General features: G+C 38.7%; 2 protein-coding genes across 4 annotated transcripts; one reads left to right on the forward strand and one right to left on the reverse strand.

The window, feature by feature from the left end:
* Nucleotides 1-904: 904 nt before the first annotated feature.
* PTTG1 (PTTG1 regulator of sister chromatid separation, securin) lies at nt 905-4,198 on the reverse strand. Of its 2 annotated transcripts, none has more exons than XM_083798156.1 (6): nt 4,060-4,198; nt 3,384-3,486; nt 2,923-3,101; nt 2,407-2,500; nt 1,429-1,578; nt 905-1,058 (listed from the first exon to the last, which is right to left on the reverse strand). In XM_083798156.1, exons 2-6 carry the CDS (start codon nt 3,463-3,465, stop codon nt 985-987), a joined length of 579 nt encoding a protein of 192 aa, XP_083654282.1. In that variant the 5' UTR covers nt 3,466-3,486; nt 4,060-4,198; the 3' UTR covers nt 905-984. The 2 variants fall into 2 exon arrangements, with proteins under 2 accessions (XP_083654282.1, XP_083654283.1); XM_083798157.1 differs by lacking the exon at nt 4,060-4,198 and adding an exon at nt 3,604-3,684.
* Nucleotides 4,199-4,310: 112 nt separating this feature from the next.
* On the forward strand, nt 4,311-16,528 carry SLU7 (SLU7 homolog, splicing factor). 2 transcript variants are annotated; one of them, XM_083798119.1, is made up of 15 exons: nt 4,311-4,752; nt 5,409-5,562; nt 5,844-5,924; nt 6,529-6,693; nt 7,678-7,743; nt 9,229-9,276; nt 9,710-9,841; nt 10,129-10,226; nt 11,618-11,685; nt 11,891-12,030; nt 12,678-12,839; nt 13,303-13,407; nt 13,555-13,629; nt 13,906-14,010; nt 15,035-16,528. In XM_083798119.1, exons 1-15 carry the CDS (start codon nt 4,589-4,591, stop codon nt 15,212-15,214), a joined length of 1,743 nt encoding a protein of 580 aa, XP_083654245.1. In that variant the 5' UTR covers nt 4,311-4,588; the 3' UTR covers nt 15,215-16,528. The 2 variants fall into 2 exon arrangements, with proteins under 2 accessions (XP_083654245.1, XP_083654246.1); XM_083798120.1 differs by lacking the exon at nt 9,229-9,276.
* Nucleotides 16,529-17,278: the final 750 nt, after the last annotated feature.

Below are 17,278 nucleotides of genomic sequence, written 5' to 3' on the forward strand. Positions count from 1 at the left end.
CTCAGGCTGCTGAAATTCAAGTAGATCAGAGTATTCCCCAGAAACTATAAATGCAAGTTAAATCTTAAGGCCAACTGCTAGTTTCATCTGCAAAACTGGAAGCATAAGAAATTTAGTAGTGGGTAGGATTCCTGACTTTCACTAGGAACTCTGCTCCTGAACTGACTTCTTGCTGCCTAGAGGAAAAATAAAGATCAGAAGTCCAGCTGTATGCATTAAGTAACTTCATTTGCTATTAATTTAGCCTTGTCTCTGGCACACTAACTTGCACAGACATTGCAAGTGATCATACTGCTTCTTTTCCCCTGAACTTCGAGCAGCTGTTTATAGAAGATATCAGGAATCGCCTGTACAACCTTCATAAAACTTGCACTACGATGGAGTAGCCTATTGCAACCCTAATGAAGTAAAGTCACCCCAAACCAAGTTTTATCCAATGCTGGATAGCAGCCAACTGTAAGTCATACCACCTCCAAAAGGTGGACGTGTCTTAAACCATTATGAAAAGGAACTGAGACCATTACAAGTGTGAAAGAAGAAACTATTGAATTTGCACTTGTGACATGAAGGATGAGGGTTCTTCCATCCTTGCCTCACACAGCATAGACAATACCAACAGTGAAAGCCACATAATGCAGCGACAAATAGAAGACTAAGTGGAAGTACACATCTACATAAGGATCTAAGATGCCCTCCTAGACAACCACTGAGAAGAGCAAACATGTGCAAGAAGTAAGAGTGTCAGAGCAGTACTAGTTCTAGTAATTTGCATTATATCAAAAATGATTTTACATGTGCAGCTTTCATAGCTTGTCAGATAGCCTTGTTTTCAAAGCAGTATTTTACTACCTGCATCTTATACACTTGGTATATTAGCTCTACTGAAAAGAGAGAAGTCCTGTAATACACACATTAAACTAGCCTTTATTAAAAGTATAATTAAAAGTATAGAATTCAACAGAAGCTTCAGAATGTTTTTAAAGCTCATAGGTTCATAGGTGGCATATCAATGATCTCATCCAGTGTAGAAATGAAGTCAGTAGTTGATTGTAGCAAGTCTGAAAGTTAGAAATAGAGCAAATCAGTTTCTCATGAAGCCCAGAATTTTAGTCTCATACAAGCTAGCTCCTAGTGAGTTCGCATAAGCCACTCAAATGACTATGGGAAATACTGTTGGACAATTCGTCCAAACTAGTCATTTAGCAATACACTGCAGAAAGCTACACAGCAATATGGCTTTGAGACCACTATCAGTGGAGTTGACCAGTTAAATTCAGCTTGGCTATACACCAAGAGTTGCTTGATATGAGTGTCCTATTCTGGCGCTTATGAAAGTGATGACAGTTCACTCTTGCAGCCAACTAGCTTCCCTCCCAGACCACTAATGAGCACTGTATGCACTGAAACTCATGCTGGTTTTCCACTTACTAGACTCCCATGATATCTCTTCAGTCTTCACAGGTGAAGGAACCATGTTCAGAGGTTTTTCAGAGGTGCTTGTAAATATCTGGAGAGGAGCACCATACAGGTTGATATCGCTTACTCTGTACTCTTCAGGAAGATCAAAATTCTCAAAGTCTGTTTGGGAGAGACACTAGTATAGTAACAGTGTACAGTAGCATGGGAAGCTGCAAGTCATCCTAGATTAAATGAAGTGAAAGTAGTTCCAGAACGACTCAGTCTGTTAGTTACATCTTGTAACTGAGGGTGAGGTAAATGAGGGTGCTCATTTGCAGCTACGCCTTAGCTGCCCACAAAATCTTCTATGCTAACACTTATCAAAGTGTATGTAACTGCTAGTGTAAAGCAGGAGCTTTTAGGAATTTCTTTTCAATCACTACACTGTCAACTACATCAAGCAGCACATGTGTAAACCAACACTAAAACAGTCTTCAGTACAATAGCTTTTGCACATTTACTTCAACATAACCTGGACTGTTTGAAGGCACATTGTAAAGGACTGAGATAGCTCTCCCCACCACAGAGATGACCAGTTTTAGAAGTTTCAACTATTTTATCCTACAGAGTAGGGATTTCTCTTCAGTTACAGAGTACCATCTTGGCATACACTCTTAGGAGAAGTCTACATTCAAGTAGCCCTTTATATAGTTGCCTGCTAGATGCCATTTAATGAATTAAGAACTATAACTTGGTTATTTGGAACTAGCTTCCTGCCACTATAACAGACATGGAGACTACTACATGTTTGGAGCACAACTATTGCAGTTAAAACATTCAAACACAAATGAGGTGGTGCTTCAAAAAATGGTAAATACCCTTATGCTTAAGAATGGACTCTGGAGAAGCACATCATCAGGTTGTTTACCACTGCAGCTTGGCCATTCTTACAGCGTCAACCCTTAAAGCCTGATTCTTTGTTTTAATAATTACCCCAAGAGTTCTTACCTCCAGGATCATAGCAAAATATTTTTTCTATTTCAGGGAAGGGTTCTTCAAGTATCACATCCTGGCTCTCTAATCCAGCAGTCTTTTCAGCAACCTTAACAAGGAAAAGATACATTACTTGAGCTAATCTGTTTTTTCAATGTAGTATCCTTTTTGTCTTTTCTGTGCTGGACAGCTTTATAGACAAGAATACTGTCATACAGTCCTCAGTTACATCTAAATTCTAACACCTTCTATGCAAAGTAGCTGAAGCATTTGCCCTTATGCTGCTTCGCTTTTGTAACTGTACCATATGCACTGGCAACAAATCTCTGCTGTACAACATTTAGGCTCATTATATTAAAGCCCTACTAATTAAAATGTGAACAAGACAGTAACTCAGGCAACATTTTCTTTAGAGCCACTTCTTTACCTTTACATATTCGCTAAGCTGTTGTATGCCTTGTATCTATGTAGGTAAGCCCTGCACCCCTTCCTTCCTTCCCACCCACCCTTATGGAAGGCAGTTGTACTTACTTTCTTTGCAGTGCAAGGTAGATTTTTCTGTCTCATCTGCTCTTTCTTGCTTGTGACTCCTACAGTCCTGTTCACGTTTCCAAGAGCCTTTCTGACAGAGTGTGATGTGGCTGGAGATGTTTTAATTGTTTTTTTAGGAAGTGGCGTACTGACTTGAGTTCTTTCAGACAAGACTTTTGCTGGGGGAGGAAAGAGCAAGCTTTAGCACCATGTCAACCCTAAAGCCTGCTTCATTAGGTGCACATGCTAGAAAGCAAATTGTCATTCTCTACTTATAATTCAGAAGCATAAGCCCTCTCTATGAAAGGCAAGTAATTTTCACTTTCATAACAATTGATAAGCTTAGTTTTATTTTTATATCTAATTAACCAGTTCTGCTCTCTATTCAAATTGGTGAATAATGAAACCCAACTCATGCATCTTACTCTGTTCCCCACTACTTTAGCAGGGCATATACGCACATGATCCTGAAGGGCGTCTTAACTGATTCTTAGCAGCACCAACTTCACCATTCTCCTTATCTAAGAAGATTAGCGTTGTCATCTTCAGGCTGGTGAGACCACTCTAGAAAGGCATACAGAGAGAGAAGAAATAAGTTCTTATTATTTCTTTCAGCACAGTTTTTAAGCAGCACTACAGGCAACAGAGCTAGTTCCAAGAAGAGGAAGATGAGAAAATCACCTGGCTTTTGTCATAGACAGCACTGAGGTTTCTGAGTGGAGAACGACATGCTTCAAGTCATAGGAGCTTGACTAGAGACTTATGGCTGAAAGTAACCAAGCAGATAGCAAGCTCACATCCCCCATGGATTTGAGAAAGTTGCAAAGTCTCCCTAACAATCCTACACAGCAAGGCCCGATATCTTTGGGTCACTGCCTCGCTTTTCTATGGTGTTTATTGCTGCTTACCCCACCAAGGAGAGCAATACCGGGAGGGTAGCGAGGCCCTGGCACGGGCTGCCCAGAGAAGCTGCGGGTGCCCCAGCCCTGGAGGTGCTCACGGCCAGGCTGGGTGGGGCCCTGAGCAACCCGACCCAGTGGGAGGCGTCCCTGCCCATGGGGGAGCGCCCAGCGCTCCCTCGCTGCCCCCTCCCAGGGCCTGCCCGAGCCGCTCTCACTGCGCCCCAGCCCCACTCACCTGGGGCAGGCAGCAGCAGAACCCCCAGCTGCAGCAGCGGCGCTGGCTCTGAGGCGCCGCCGTCCCGCCACCAGCTTTTAAATCGCCTCTGCCTCTCCCATTGGCTGCTTCGACTAACGCTCAGGCACCCGATTGGCTCAGCGGCGCTAGTGGGCAGGGCAGGACCGGGCAGGAGCGAGCCCGCCCCCGACGCCGCCGCGTTGCTGCGGTACCGGCGTGAGGCCGCCTCGGGGGGCGGTGCCTTTAAGGGGCGGGGCTCGAGGAGGAGCCGCGGTGCATGGTGGGGTGGCGGCGCGGTGCTGAGGCCTAGCTGGGAGACGGGCGACAGGGAAGGCTGGGGGCGGTAGGGGTGCAGTGTCGCTGCGTCACCTCTCAGTCACCGCTCCGTCACCTCGGTGGTGTGGAGGGGCCCGTGGCGTCGCTGGAGGAGGGGAAGGGTGGAAAAGCGACGAAGTAAAGCTGCGCGAGGCGTGCTGCCCGGCGGCGTCGGGCCGGCTCCGTGCGGGGGTCTCGGTTGGAGGCACACAAAATGGCGGCTGGGGCGGCAGCCAGCGGCAGTGCCGCGGGGGGCCCGGGCGAGGTGGGCCTGGAGGAGCCCAAGAAGATGACGAGGGAAGACTGGAGGAAGAAGAAGGAGCTGGAGGAACAGAGAAAGCTGGGGAACGCGCCTGCTGAAGTGGACGAAGAAGGGAAGTAAGTTTTGTTAGCGTGCTGGTTAAAGGGGCAGGCCACAAAGCGGTCTTGTTTGGCGCGGGATGGCAGCGCTCTGGGGGGCGCACTGCGCTGCGGGAGGAAGCTGCGCGGGTTCATGAATTTACTTTGAACGTTCCGGCCTTCCTCAGAAAACCGGCGTTTCTGCTTCCAAAACGAAGCGTTCGCTGTTTACCCGGTCTGTTGGGGTGCTAGCCCAATAAATCTATGTTTACCTGATCTGTTGGGTGCTGCCCCCCTTATGCGAACCCCTACAAGGGGTGTTTTACAAGGGGTATACACAGTACTGGGGGACTTTACAGGTTGTTTATTCCTTTTCTTTGTGGCATCTACAAGGCCCCTGCTCACCATCCCATGGCCTCCGGAAAGAGAAGCATTAATGTTCTCGTTCTCAGTAACTGCATAGAATGAAGTATTTAGTTTGGAGTCAGGAGTTTAGGTGAATTAATGGTAACAAAATCTCAAGGAAGTCTGTTTGCATACTTGAGATGACCTTACTTACAGCATTATAGTTTCAGTGATTATTATCACTTTTAAAGCATTGAACTTAATGTAAGAGTTATTTGTTAGGCTAAATTGCGAGGTGTGTTTTTTATTTTTTCCTGTGCCACGTATTTATTTCATGACATCTTTTACAGAGATATCAATCCTCATATTCCTCAGTACATTTCTTCAGTGCCATGGTACATAGATCCTTCTAAAAGGCCTACGCTAAAGCATCAGAGACCCCAGCCAGAGAAGCAGAAACAGTACAGCTCTTCTGGAGATTGGTACAAACGAGGAGTTCAAGAGGTGTGCAGAATGTTTTTGTCCTGAAATAAAGGTTTTGTTTGAGGAAATAAGAGTCATTGACATCCTGCAATTTCTAGGTCTGTGTTTCTGAGGGGGGCAAGAGCTGGGAATTTGTATTCAGCAGACATGTTCCTGTGTTTGGTGATAACAAAAATAAGCATTTTGGGTTTGGCTAGAGCATATGTGCTTTAGTGGTATTGAAAAAAATGAATTAGTTGATAGAAACACATATATGAATGTTGCCGCAAGCTTGTACAATACTTGTCTTTTCTGTTGTTTAGCATGCAATAGCTACCAGATACCGTAAAGGAGCTTGTGAGAACTGTGGTGCGTTGACACACAAAAAGAAAGACTGCATGGAGGTAAACTTGACCACTGTTGATGTTTTAATGGCTTTGAAAACAACATGAGTTCTAATCTTAATGAAAAATAGCTAGCTAAAGTAAAAAACTACTATTTTGAAAAAGTTACTTTAAAAAAGGTTACAAGTATCAAAATTCTGTTTGAAAGATTCTAAAACAATAGTTCTGTAGGAGAAACAAGAGAAAAGTGAAGAAAAAAATAACTACTGTTCAGGGTGGTGTTCATCATTTCTGTTTGTGATAAGCACTAAAATAAAAGGTAAAAGTGTTTGGCTTTTAGTTCTTCATGTTAATTTATTTTAACTCAGATGCTGTTGTGGCTGTCTGTTTCACGTCAGCTAGAAGCAGTCTGCAGAAACTAATCGCTTCTTTAACTGTTGAAAATTGAGTCAGTAATTGGTATTTTTGAGTTGGTTGTATTACTTTAAAATACAGAATTGAACTGCTCACATTTACTTAGAATTTGGAGGCTTACTGTGTTGAATTTAGCTTGATTTTTTTAATAAATTTTATATAAATTGATATTGTTTTTAAAGGTGTGTATCTTAGCAAGCAGCATATTCCAATCTAATTGACCAATGCATTTATTTATTTATTTATTCAGAGACCCAGGAAAGTTGGAGCAAAATACACAGGCATGAATATTGCACCAGATGAACATGTGCAACCTGAACTGATGTTTGATTACGATGGAAAGCGAGATCGTTGGAATGGCTATAACCCAGAAGAGCACATGAAGATTGTAGAGGAATATGCCAAGGTTGATCTGGTGCGTAGGTTATATAGTTTATAGTTTATAGCTTATAGTTTACTGGGAAAAGTTCAGCGTTTGGCTTCACTAGGTGGAGGAGTGCTTGCTACGTGCACTGTTAATGTTGGACCTTGTGCGGTATTCATAATGGAAAGCGGGGTGGATTCTGTGTTTGATAGCAAACTTCACTTGAACTGAAAGTTGAAATCAGAACAGACAACTGAGTATGGGTCTGCAGTAAATGAAGTGTCTCTCCGGATTGCTTACCTTTTACTAGACAAGTTCTAGAGTTTATTAACCAAGATGCACATTAAATTGCAGGCAAGAAAGGAATTTTTAAGCTGTCTTTACTACCTAGAGTCAATAAAGCTGTATTTGTAAGATCATTCGTATTTTTTTTTTTACTGAAGAATCCTTTTTCTTCCCATTGTGGAGCAGGAAACTATTTGTACATGTCTCTGTGGTTCAGTGATGTCAAATACATGTAAAAAATAACTTCATGCTGCTTTAAAACATCATTTTAGATGATAGAATTTGATGGTTCCTGTGTGAATCATAAATGCTTGCAGCATCTGTCATGAACTACCTTAAGCACTGAAATTCTTAACTAGATTATGAGGACACAATAACAAAGCATAGTTGTTGTTAAAAACTACTGAACTAAAATAAGCTGTATTTTCTTTAATTATGATGGACATAGTAATGGTATAGCTGCATAAGCTCTGGTAAATTGGTTTATTTACCAACGTAATATAAAACAGTAAAATGGTTAGTATATGTAGTTTCCTTGAGGCTTTAAAAGTAGTGTGGTTAAGCATAGGTGTAGAGGAGACTACCTCTAGGCTGCTGTTTTTTTTTTTTTACGAGCACCCAAAGAATTAAATTTCTGTTTTCTTATAATAATGAATAGATTTTAAATGGCAGCGATCACGAGAAATGCTTATGAAGTTACTACGTACTTGCTATTAAAAGACAAAATAAATGCATTTGCATGATATGCAGGCCAAACGTACACTGAAAGCGCAGAAGCTTCAGGAAGAGTTAGCATCAGGAAAGTTGGAGCAAGTGGTAAGTAAATCAAACTCCTAATTTATTTTTGTTTAGGCTGAGTGAAAATAGAACAGGTTACTTCTCTGATGCTTTTATTCTCTGTACTTGTTTTTCTACTGCTTTTTATACTCTTCAGTAATTTAAAGCTCTTCCTAGCACCAGCTTATTTTGTCACATACAAGAATTCAGAATACCTTCTTCTAAATGACAGTACTTGCCTTTTGGGCAAAAATTCCTTTTGATTATTAATCTTCTAAAATTAATGATGTGGAATTTTGGCTCAGAAAGCTTGTTTTTCATGTAATTCAGTTCACACAGAGACATGTTTTAAGTATTTAAGGACTGTTTTGTCTGACTGATATTGGAGCACTGATTGTTATGCAGATTGTTTTAGTAATGCTTAGTATAAATAGGAATAGGAAGGTATTTTATCTTAAACCCAAACTTGTTTCTTCTTCAGTCATTGCTTTGACTACTTGCAGTGTGTCTGATTATTTGAAGGCTGAACATACATATCTACTTCCCTCTGGCATGTAACTGAAGAGTACGCATCTTCTGTTAACTTCTACAAGCTCCCCTTAGGTTATAGGCACCACTTTTGATAATCTTTGATACAAAATTCAGATTTTTAAAGTCATTCATGATAATATTCTAAGTTTATGAAGTAGTGAAAAAGCAGAGATTGTTACTGGTCAGAAGTATTTTTTTAATTGGTATTCTTAAAAAAAAAAAAATAAAATTTAAAACCACCATCAACTAATAGACCACATGTGATTGGGTCTCCATTTTCCATGATTATCACCTTTCATTTTGTCACTAGATGGCAGAATGAACTAAATTTCTGACCCAACACAAAATACAGACTACTGATCTTACGGGTAGAAAAGTGTTTTTTTGTTTGTTTTTGATGCCTGTATTCACCACAAACATTTTTAGTTTCCATATACTTTTTTTTTTGGACAGCTTTGCCATGGCAATTACTCTCAGGTTAAGGGCTAAAAAGGTTAATAAAAAATCTGGCTGTGTTTCGCTAGATTACCAAGCGTGAATCAGAAGCCATAATTTATTCATGTCAGTCATAACAAAATACTTGCATACATATCTCTTTAATATAGATTTTTTTAAGCTTTTAGAGGTGAATCTTAGTTATATTTACATGATACGAAATATTCTAGTCTAAACCATTAGTGTTCAGAGGTATAACAAGCTTTAGATCAAAGTGACAGTTCAAAGCCTTTGCAAGAAAAGCAAATTCTAGAAATTTGGTTTGTAATCCAGTGAAAAGGTCTCCAGCTTGTGTCTGTAATAGTGATACTTACCAACTCTATTTTAGAATATTCAAAATGGAGTGATCTTTGTGCATTTTGTGCTACAAGTAAATTGTATTTTCGCAACCAGCCTCAAAGCTCTGCTTTGATTGGTCTTTATCTCTCTGCCGTTTTTCCTATCTGCACTGTCTTGTCTTCTCTTCTTCTCTGCTGATGTGCTCTTTGTTTGCTGCAGAACTCCCCAAGACACCAGTGGGGAGAAGAGGAACCAAATTCCCAGACAGTAAGATGATTACCCACTGCATCACACCATGGGCAGGAAAAAAAGACCCGTAGTTAGTGGAATAGCAAAACAAGGGTGGCATAAGGGTTTCAATGTTGGGTTCATGCCACTGGTTGTCTGTTCCCTTTTGGAAGAGGTTGTTGGATTTCATCGAGGGTTTTTTGTTTAAGTCATATGTGTTGTCAAACCATAGGGGTGCGAGCAAATAACATTGTTATTTGCATGGTATATTTTGCCCTAGATAACTATTGGTTTAATATTGTCACAGTTACATTTTTGTAACTGGAGGAAATGGAAGTCCCTTAATCAGTATTTCTGAAATGCTGAGTGTATCTGCATGATAGATTTGCATGCTTAGGCCCATTTTTTAATGAAACCACTAAAATCAGATTCTTGTACTTGTCTCTGGGAAGTTTTCTGTTTCTCTCCTCAGGAAAGAGAGCGTAACAGTGAAGATGAAGACGAAGATAAATATGCAGATGACATTGATATGCCTGGGCAGAACTTTGACTCTAAAAGACGTATCACAGTCCGAAATTTACGTATTCGGGAAGATATTGCAAAAGTGAGTAAAGAACTTTATTTTTTCCTTTTATATTCATATTAGTTAATTTTAAAACTCATACCCTCAATTATTAGTGTGTTTTGAGGGCTTAGAGGTTAAAGTCTGTCAACAGTTCTCTTCCTGCTCATGTTATAACTTCTTCAAGGTCTATCTCTTGCACAGATATTCCGTTATTTTAAAATGTCTAAGCTGGGGGATATAGCAGTAATTTCAATTCTTTAAAAATCATAAATTTTAATCGAATATCTTTTATGTTGTATGTTTGTGTTTTTCTTTTTTTTCCCTAGTACCTAAGGAATCTAGATCCAAACTCAGCTTATTACGATCCCAAAACAAGAGCGATGAGAGAGAACCCATATGCCAATACAGGCAAGAATCCAGATGAGTAAGTTAAAACAGGGTCATGCTTGTGTACCCAACAAAGTCTTAAAAAGGAGACTGCTCTAAAAGTTTTGTATTTTATTTCATATCTGTGTGTCTTTTTATTAATGAATCCCTAGTCAGTTACGGATAGAAGAGTCTTTCAATAATGCTTTATAGTAAACATGGAAAAAATGTTTTATTTATTAACACTTTTTTTGTTTTAGTATGTAAAATTAGTGTGTTAGTGATAGTGGGCTTTAATCCTCAGGGATGCAGGAACTACCATTTTGTGTACTAATCTGACATAGATCAAGGATTAGAACACTGTTGTATGTAGAAGAGATATCGGTAAACAGTAATGTTGTACACGTAAAGTATTTTCAGTAATGGATCTAAAATTTCAACGCCTTTTTTGTTGGGATGCATTCAGCCCTGGAGACTGTCCTGGAGTATTTGTGGTATCTGACTAAATGCCTGAACTAGGATCAAAAGCTCCCCGTGTATTAATGGAGTCTGCACAGAAAAAGTCTGAAAACTTTGGCATTGTCTAGATAGACGATTACAGAGTGCCACAGGCAGGCTTTGGGTTGCACATAAGGCTGTCTCGCTTAAAACCCAAGTCAAGCACTTGAGCTGTGACCCTGCCTTGACCCATGTTGCTCTGTGGACATACAGAGTAGACAGGCTATGAGTAGAAATGTTTTTCAGGGTACTGTAATTGGATTAGCTTGCTGCCTGAAATAGAATGGCAGTGGCTAAATGCTAGCAAATAATGCTCTTTCCACCTCTCCCTGTCTCCAGCAAGAATAATGCCAGTCAATTTTATTTTCAGATGAAGATGCTTTCATTTCTCTCCAGAGTCGTAATTTGACCTTTGTTCAGTCTGTGTTTCTGCAACAGCACTGCAGACTAAGCTTTTCAGAGTGGCTTTGGGAGATGAAATAATGTTGACAATTCAGTTTCCCACTGTTTTCATTTTCAGCCTGCGTTCCATCTGCTCTTTGTCAACCTCTACAAGGGGTGTGCAAAAGGTAACAGGGCAGTAAAGGTATTTCGTAGCTTGAAATTGCCTGAGCAGAAGGAGAGATTCACAAATCCAAAAGCAGGGGTCAGTGCTACAGTATCACGTACCACTTGTGCAATTATTGTGCAATTAGGTCCAGGCCTGACTCATGGTATCCCACACAGCTCCAAGACTCTGTAGCATGAGTACTCTAAAGTGCTGTCTAATACTGTCATGACTCTATTGTGAGCCTAGACTTTAATTTCATGTATTGAACGAATGCTTCTCTCCCTCCGTTTGTAACTCAGGACATAAAAGAAAATTTTTACTTTCCTATTGGTGTTATATGATTTGCTTAAAAGAAAATCATGTTATTTGCATGCCAAAAATAATATTGTTCTTTCCTGCAGAGTTGGTTATGCAGGTGACAACTTTGTTCGTTACACTGGAGATACCATTTCAATGGCACAGACTCAGTGTAAGTGTTTATTTTTCTGTGGTTTCATGGGGTTTGTTTTTTTGTTCTGTTTTTAAAGAATGGGTTTTAAAGACTTAAGTTAGCAACACTTTTTTTTGCAAAAGAGAAATCTTTCTAGATTGAAATTGTCTTTCAAACTATTAAAAAATTAAAGATAATAATTTGAATGTATTTTGAGAATAAACATTGCTTCTTGTGAACACAGTGTTTGCTTGGGAGGCTTATGACAAAGGCTCAGAAGTGCATCTTCAAGCGGACCCTACAAAACTAGAGCTACTCTATAAATCCTTCAAAGTGAAAAAAGAAGATTTCAAGGCACAGCAGAAAGAAAGCATCTTAGAGAAGGTAATAGATGTTTGGTTTTATTTAATAAGAATTCTGTCGAGTTTGAATTCTGGTTCTTAGGGAAGAAATACATACTACTACTACTGCTATGTGAAAATGCATCAGCTGTTCTGATGAGCTTTATTGTGTGTATATATATAATCTCATCTATTGGATTCATTATATTATTTAACATAGGAACCTTTGAAGATCTGTTAGTGTTTCTTTGGATTACTGGGAGCTCTTCCCTTAACTGTCAGAATTTCTCTAGTGAAAAATCCGACACCGGTATGGAGGAGGAATCCAAATCTTAGATGCAAGTTTGGCGGGGGGAGGAACATACTGCTCTGGTTATACCAAGGTTGTATTTTTCCACCTTTTGGTTTGGTCTGAAAAGTTTTCCCGCTTAGAAATAATCTCTAAAGTAAGAAATATTACCGGTGTAATTCTCCAGGAATAGAAGAAAACGTCAGTGGCTGTGAGAGGATACATAGTTCTCTTAGCTATTCACTAAAGATTAAATTGTCTCTACCTACTTCTTTTGTTGTATTTTGTTCTAGAGGTGTGGACAGAGAAGGCACCAAAGATGAAATTTTTTACATGTGTGCTTAACTACATAGACTTTTTTTTAAGCTAAATTATCATATGTCATTTCTTTTGTATTATAGTATGGAGGACAAGAACATCTAGATACCCCACCAGCTGAATTGCTGTTAGCTCAAACAGAAGATTACGTGGAGTATTCTAGACATGGGACAGTTATCAAAGGACAAGAGAAAGCTATTGCGTGCTCTAAATATGAAGAAGATGTGAAGATCAACAACCATACAGTAAGTACTTACTTGAAGTAAATAGATATATATCTATATCTATGTATGGATAGATAGATAGATATACACACACACATATATATCAAAAAAATCTTCCTTTGGAAGGGAAAGAGGTGTAGTAGATGCAGTGCAATATAGTTAAAACACCAAGTAGATAAACTTCTCCTTCCCTAAATGTGACACACTCATCTACTACTAAGGAGGAATTTTAACTTCTCATGATTGCAATGTGAATGAATTTGAGGAAGTTGCTGTGTTTTTTGTTCCTTTTTTTTTTTTTTTTGAAACCATACCTGTAAGACTAAGGTAAAATTGCAAAAGTGTTTCTCATAACTTCCCCTTCTGGACTGTTTGAATAGGTTGCTTATCAGGAAGTGAGGAAATGATGTCAGGAATAATTTGCAGCCTGCTTCTTATGGGAGTATTATTATAGATGTAACTGCTGTGGTGTCTTTTCTTGCAGTGCATTTGGGGTTCTTACTGGAAAGAAGGCAAGTGGGGTTACAAATGCTGCCACTCGTTTGTCAAGTACTCGTACTGTACAGGAGAAGCTGGGAAAGAAATTGCTGTAAGTATTGTCTTTTTTAATTACTTGAGTAGAGCTGGAAGGCATTCATCTGCATAAGCTTTAGGTGGTTTTGCTTTTTTTTAACTTGTCCTTCCCCTTTCAAACATGCTTTGTAAATGGATATCCTCTCCCTTTTCTGTTGTATAGAATACTGAAGCAAGCTTACTAGAAGAGCAACCCAGAGAGGAAGAACACATGACAAAACCCAAAACACTGATGGAGGTGAGTTGTTTACCTTTTGAAGGGACATATTTTTCCTCAGCATTTTGCATGACCCGAACATATGTATAACTACAAGTTTATGCAAGTCATTCTAAGGAGTCTAAAAACCATCAAACTGAATTACTGTGTCATTTACATCTTTGTTCAAAACTAAACTCTCAAAAATCCCTACTGTCTACTAACGCTATGAGGGCTTGAAATTAGTTCATAGAATCGTAGAATATTGCTACTGTTTACTAGCAGAATCTTAACTGCTGCTGTTTTTCGGCCTTAAAGATCCACCAAGAGAAACAGAAAGAGAAGAAAAAGAAGAAACATAAGAAGAGCTCAAATTCAGACAGCGAGGGTGAAGAGAAAAAGAAGCAAGAAAAACTTAAAAAGGTGCGCTATACTCTTCAGTGTTGCAAAAAAGAGTTTGCACTGTTGCAAAAAAAGTTTGCACTGTTGCAAAAAGAACTTCAGATATGTTTTACAACATTAGTTTTATGAAGCCTGTAACATTTCTTGTGGAATTCTGTGGACTGTTCTTTGATGCTAATTTTGAGCTGAAGCAAATTTAAAGTGCTGTTAGATGTTCTAAAGCTTCGACTCTATTTGTCAGGCAAACATGCAGTAAATAGTCTAGTTTTGGAAGACTTAGTTTAGAAGATACAGAATACTTCTTTCCTAGTCGCCTATTACAGCAATAGATACAAAGACATTGCAGAACACAGCAACTTGAGATCAAAGAACAAAGGCATTGTCAAAGCTCGACTTAGAACTTTTTATCCCATACTTGGGCCCAGTCTCATAGCTGATGCAGTAAGTCCGTCCACAATCTATTGACTGTTGCTGGATGGACCCTGTGCAAGCACAACACCCTGCCTTGGGTATGCAGGGGATATTAATGTTAGACTGTGATTAATCAAAACATTGTAGAAGAGTAATTTCTTTTCAACAGCAAGACGGAGCAACAGTAGTGGTTTGAAAAATGGGATAATTTGTATTTCAAAAAGCATATTTTCATTTTAAAATCATTCTGAAACAGGGGAACAAAACACAAAGATGACATGCTTTCTTATCTGCTTTTGTACTTTATGGATCATGATTACATTTTAGCTAAAACCCATGAGTTTCTTACTGGATTTTGGCAATTGGAAGGGCATTAAATTATCTTGTTTGCAAAATGCTAATTTACTATCATATTATGCTAAATGCTCAAAAATAAGCATTAAATAGCACATGTGAAGTGTGCTGTAGGTGGGCATGATGTGCATTGCTTAGCCCACCATTCTGCCTGCTAATTGTTTGTTATACTAGAATATAATGTAAACTTTTGTTGTTGGTTTTGGGTTTGTTTGCCTTTTTTTTTTTTTTTTGCTTAACTTTCTTTGGATTTCCCCCCCATTTCCCTCTTCCATTTCAGGCATTAAATGCAGAAGAGGCTCGACTCCTCCAAGTTAAAGAAATTATGCAGTTAGATGAGAGGAAGAGACCATACAACAGTGTATATGAAACCAGAGAGCCAACAGAAGAGGAAATGGAAGCCTATAGAATGAAACGTCAGAGACCTGATGATCCCATGGCCTCTTTTCTTGGACAGTAGCCTTGAAGAAAATCATTCCAGTACACGGGAATTTTTTTCCATACTTGTTTACGAGTCTATAGACGCTTACCTTCCATGTGGCTAATAAATGCCAGAAATGGCAGAGATTTTCTTTGCAACACAGATGTTGGTAAAAACTTCTTTCAGCAGATGTAAGCAGTCCAGTACTTGGAGCAATTTTGTATGTGTGTGTATGTATGCACATAATCTGTGACTGTGTGTGTATAGATATATACACACATATATATGCGTGTGTGTGTGTACATATAGATGATAAAGAAAAAGAATACATCCACTCTAAACTCTCGATTGGAAGGGAAATGATCTGATGCTGGCTGTAATTCCAGAAATTCCAGATTTATTTGGCAATGAATGAAGACTTTAATAAATTCAGTAAAACTGACTACCCAGAAGAAGTGATCGGCAGGTGTCGCTGTTAATATAAAGCAAAAATTGTCAAAGATAAATTTGTACACCTACTGAAGTCTAACTTTTATTTGTAAATGGACTTTCCTGTCATATGGCTTTAAAAGGAAAAATAGTTAATTTGATCACTTTATAGTAAGAATTTTGGAAATGTAAAATTGATTGTACAGTTTTGGTTAAATTAATATAAAGGTCTTAAATGCTATGTATCTGTTGTAACTAAAAGGCTAGAAGAAACTGTATAGAGCTTTTAAATTCTGATTGTTTCTGCAGATGTTAACATATATTTCAGCTGTGAAGATCTAAGTTTTTTTGGTTTTCTGTTTTAAAACAACATACATCTTACTTCTACAGCTTCCAGAATCCTGTTACATGGTGGGATGCTAAGTGTTAGACTAATACCTTGTGATGTCATGCAGCGTTTGCTATATGTTTGGCAGTATTCCTCCTTAAACTGGGAATTCTCCAATGTAGCTATTAAAAGTTGAAAAAATGGGAGAAAAACTTGATGCCATAGCTTTAGAAGCAGAAGGATTTGACAATTTGTTCTACTGAAGCTTAAACAGTCTCATTAAATGTGGCTTACATACAACCAAATTAAGTATGGTTATATTAATGGTAGGACAGGGAAAACTTTGTAATTCTAGCTCTTCTAATGAAGAACCTGATTATAATTTCAACTTTGTAAATAATGAATTATATTCTACAGTTAGTAGAAGCAAATGATTAAAAAAAATATATATATAGTATGTTTCACCTACTCTCACCTGTAAGGCTGGTTTCTTTTTTTAAGCTATTTTTTTCTCCAAATCTGCTTCCCCTTTATTTTTGTTACAGAAATACTAATTCTGAATGCAGACTTTAAAATAAAGCTTTATTAAAATAAAAGTCCACAGTCAGGTTAATAAATCTTATATAAAGCACTTTTAGCACTTGCAGAAGGAATATACCGAACTAGTGACACCGAGGATCTTCGTTCAAGGTGGAATTGTTAATATAGCCAAGTACTAGAAAGGAAAAACTAAAGAGTGGAAATTAGTTTTTCCAGAGGTTGCTTTTATATTTTCACAAAAAAAACATGGACTTAGAAAGTCAAAGGGAAAACTATTAGGGACATTATTTCCCTTCTGCTATACCAGTGACTCACTTTCTGAGTTTTCACATCAGCTCGGGTCTTGACCTTCCTACCTTATGGATGATTTCAAAGCGAATATTACTCTCTTTTTTTTCCACAAGGAATTACATACAGTAAGTGTAAATTTAAATGTCTTGCCATGTTTTTGATTTCACAGCCACCTTCTGAGGAGTAAGTATTTTAATTTAATATACAGAAATGCTAATAATGGAAATCTTGCGTTAGTCTGCAATGCAGCTCTATATTACAAGTTCTCTGATATTGTCACTGATGATCAAAATTTTATTTTACTGTGTTCCAGAGATCTTCTGCTATGATCTGAACGCAAATTGACCTTGAATGATTTTTCTGAATTAGTTGGTTTGAACTGTAAACTCTTCTTCTGAGGCCCGTAATGTTTGAAGTACTGGCCAGCAATACCTCTAGGTGCCCAGATACCTATGGCTGTTCAGAGTCACGTTCAGTTTGGGGCACAAGGACATGTCAAAAGGGTGGTCCATGTT

The sequence above is a fragment of the Anser anser genome (assembly GCF_964211835.1).
Source record: "Anser anser genome assembly, chromosome: 14".
NCBI classification, from domain to species: domain Eukaryota; kingdom Metazoa; phylum Chordata; class Aves; order Anseriformes; family Anatidae; genus Anser; species Anser anser.

Coding starts and splice junctions, on each gene's coding strand:
- PTTG1 (XM_083798156.1), bottom strand. CDS start 3,465: ATGACAACGCTAATCTTCTTAGATAAGGAGAATGGTGAAGTTGGTGCT. Junction 3,102..3,383: donor AAGACGCCCTTCAGGATCAT/GTGCGTATATGC, acceptor TTCCTCCCCCAG/CAAAAGTCTTGTCTGAAAGA. Junction 1,579..2,406: donor ATTTTGCTATGATCCTGGAG/GTAAGAACTCTT, acceptor TCTCCCAAACAG/ACTTTGAGAATTTTGATCTT.
- SLU7 (XM_083798119.1), top strand. CDS start 4,589: ATGGCGGCTGGGGCGGCAGCCAGCGGCAGTGCCGCGGGGGGCCCGGGC. Junction 5,925..6,528: donor AAAAGAAAGACTGCATGGAG/GTAAACTTGACC, acceptor TTATTTATTCAG/AGACCCAGGAAAGTTGGAGC. Junction 12,031..12,677: donor AAGAAAGCATCTTAGAGAAG/GTAATAGATGTT, acceptor TTTGTATTATAG/TATGGAGGACAAGAACATCT.